General features: G+C 36.2%; 1 protein-coding gene across 13 annotated transcripts in view; it reads right to left on the bottom strand.

Annotated features, from left to right (window-relative positions):
- Window positions 1–902: 902 nt before the first annotated feature.
- Window positions 903–2,974, bottom strand: part of grin1a (glutamate receptor, ionotropic, N-methyl D-aspartate 1a) — a 50,561-nt gene continuing 48,489 nt past the window's right edge. For 9 of the 13 annotated variants that reach the window (XM_007575652.2, XM_016662689.1, XM_016662685.1 and 6 more), the window contains one exon: window positions 903–2,379. In XM_007575652.2, the coding sequence (XP_007575714.1) occupies window positions 2,311–2,379 (69 nt within the window). In that variant the 3' untranslated portion in view covers window positions 903–2,310. Of the gene's footprint in view, window positions 2,380–2,474; window positions 2,574–2,974 lie in introns of those variants that run through there. The other 4 variants (XM_016662690.1, XM_016662687.1, XM_016662684.1 and 1 more) reach the window with 2 other exon arrangements.

Raw genomic sequence — 2,974 nt, forward strand, 5'->3', positions numbered from 1 at the left:
TTATGGAAGCTTCATGGGCTCAAAAGTCTAAAAATCACAACTATTAAAACTCAAAAGTATCCAAGTTTCTTCTAGAACTTTTTTTTTAGATTATTCACAAATTTTCTGAGTTTTATCACAAATATTTGACTTTTCAAACTCAGAAATTAAATTTTTTTTCTAGAAAATTTCTGAGATAAATATGAACATTTTGACCTTTTCTTCACAAATATTTGATTCTCAAACTAAAACATTTCCAAGTTTGTCTTAGAAAATTTTTAAGATTATTCTCAAAATTTATGAAGTTTTTCTAACAAATTTCAGACTTTTCAAACAGAAATTTTCAATAGAAAATTTAAAGAAAAATGTCAAAATTTAAAGTTTTCTCTCTTTTTTTAAAGAAAATCTCTGGGACTAATCTCAAAATGGTCCAGTTTCTTTTTTCTCTTAAAAAGTTTTGTGATGAGTCTCAAAATTTTGAAGTATTTTCTCGTAAAAATTAAACTTTTGGATTACAAAACTGTCCTGTTTTTATCTTAAAGAAAATTTCTAAGATTAATTTCAAAATGTCATTTTTTTCTATTAAATTTGTTACTTATCAAACTCAGAAATTTCCAAGTTTATTTTCTAGAAAATTTCTGAAATTCATATCAAAATGTTGGAGTTTTTCCCAGCAAAACTCAGAAATTCTTTATTTTCTTTTCTTGAAAAGTTCTGAGATGGATCTCAAAGTTTGACGTTTTTTCTTGTAAATTTTCAACGTTTGTGTCACAAAAGTTTCTGTTTTTTCAAGAAAATTTCTGAAATTAACCTCCAAATTTGAAGAAGTGTTTTGTTTCCATCTGTCTGTCATGTCCCACAGAAATAATCACATCAGCTTTTTCTTCCTTTCATGAGTTAAAAGCAGAAACAGGTCAGACTTGTCGATGTCAGCGTTTTTTATTTACAGCAGTAAAAACATGATGGTTTAAAGCTGGAAAATGTAGGAAAAAACAAGCAGACGTCGCCGTCGGGGCTTCCTGCTGCGCGTTTGGGCGCGTTTCTTACAAAAGTTCTCCGGTTTCCAGTTCAACGTCGTCACATATTTACACGTCATTCAGTTTAAATGCTTCCTCACAGCTCAGCTCGCTGTACAAGGCAGATATGCAGAAACAAACAGAAGCGCTATGTTGTGTATCAATACAGAAGCATGCAGAGGCTTAAAGGAGGCTTCACAAGCAGCTGGTTCTATTAGAAAGTGAAATGCATTCTGGGTAGTTTTGGGGCTTCGCTGCAGCTTAACGAAGGAGACCAATCAGGATAAAGTGCAAAGCGGCGCCGGACTCCGCAGAGGGCACCAGCAGGGGGGCAGCAGGTGTTTCTCACCTCCAGAAAACGGGAAACGGCCCGTTTCCCCAGCCAACCGAGGCGTTTCTGCAGCTTTCAACTCACTCCGGTCGTTTCGTGCAAAAGTTCGCTGAGGTTTTGCACGAAAGGCCGAGTGCTGGTTGGCTGGGAAACGCGGCCCTTTGATGCAACCCCTTCCAAAAGCTGGAGGCGAGAAAAACTGCAGCTGCAGGAGAGAGGAAGAGAGAATAAAAACTTTTAAAGTCTCCTTTTATAAAGATATGGAAAGCTGAGTAGTCAAAGCTTTTGCTAACATTTAAAATAACTGCCTTGGGCATGTAAGTGCAAATAAACGTTTCCTAGAAATTGCATTAATCATCATCATCATCATTCAAATACATAAAGCTTCTACATTTTCATATACAAGCACACGCATGCTTTCATTTCACCAGAAGCTCGTTTTTAAGTGCCATTATCCCAATAAAATGTCTAAAAACATTTAAAGTGTCGATGGAAACCCAGATATAATTCCTATTAAAAATAATTTACCTCTAGCCGTTTTTTATTGCACTACAAGTCGATTCTTCTGCTCTATTTTAGCCTCAATTGGAAGAGAAATATCGTCACCAGAAACAGATTTTCATCCCTAAAATGAACCGTTTGTCTAAAAGCTACGCAGGGAATCGATAAAATCAAACACCGAACATTAAGTTTATGCGAGTAAAAGGACAAAACAAGGCTAAGGTTTAACTTACAGAAGGAAAAGATCGTATATGTGGGTAAGATGGGTTCCTCTGTGCATGCTTAGCAATCCTAAAAACATCTAAGACCAGATAGATAATCCTGTTTTTAAAAAAGGTGCAAAGTTCATCAGAGTCGTTTCTTCTTCTTCAGGTTTTCATTCAGCTGAAGGAAACGTGGAGTCTTCTTCTTCTTCTGACTCGTCTGCGTCGTGAACGGCCTCATCGTCGCTCTTTTCTTTCTCTCCCTCTCTGTTTTTTGTTTCTACACCACGGTGCTGACGGACGGGTCAGACAGGTTGAGCTGGCCCGTGGCGTCAGTGGGTGGGTACTGCTGCAAACGTGACGGAGAAATGGAGGCACAGAATGACAAGAAACACACAGAGGGCCGTCATTTAGTGAGAAAACGAGACGTTTCATCAGCTTTTACCTCGCTGTCTATAATGCAGCAGCAGCAGGAAGCTAACCGCTCTCAGGGAGAAACTTTAATGTGACAGAGCAGCACAAACGCAGCAGCTTTGACTGGAGCTGAACGGAGAGACATGACGGTGCATTGGGAACAACTTAGATGGAGAAAAGAGCAAACTTCAGCTGAAAAGCTCATGAAATTTCAGAGACTGAAGTCTAAAATTTGCTGGAAAAAAATCACATAAATTTGAGATTAATTTCAGAAATTTTCCAGAAAAAAATGAAACTTTTGATTTAATTTTTTTACTTTTATGAAATAACATTTCTGAGTTTGAAAAGTCAAAGCATTTTTGACATTTTAAAAAGGTTTTTTACTTGTATAAAGTAACTTACAATAAAATTTATTGGTTTGGAAAGCCAAAGCATTTGCTAGAAAAATCTCTGAAATTTTTAGATTTATTTCAGAAATTTTCTAGAAATTTCTGAGTTTGAAATGTCAAATTTCTTTTACTTTTTAAGCT

This window comes from Poecilia formosa, unplaced genomic scaffold (genome assembly GCF_000485575.1).
Source record: "Poecilia formosa unplaced genomic scaffold, Poecilia_formosa-5.1.2 Scaffold385, whole genome shotgun sequence".
NCBI classification, from domain to species: domain Eukaryota; kingdom Metazoa; phylum Chordata; class Actinopteri; order Cyprinodontiformes; family Poeciliidae; genus Poecilia; species Poecilia formosa.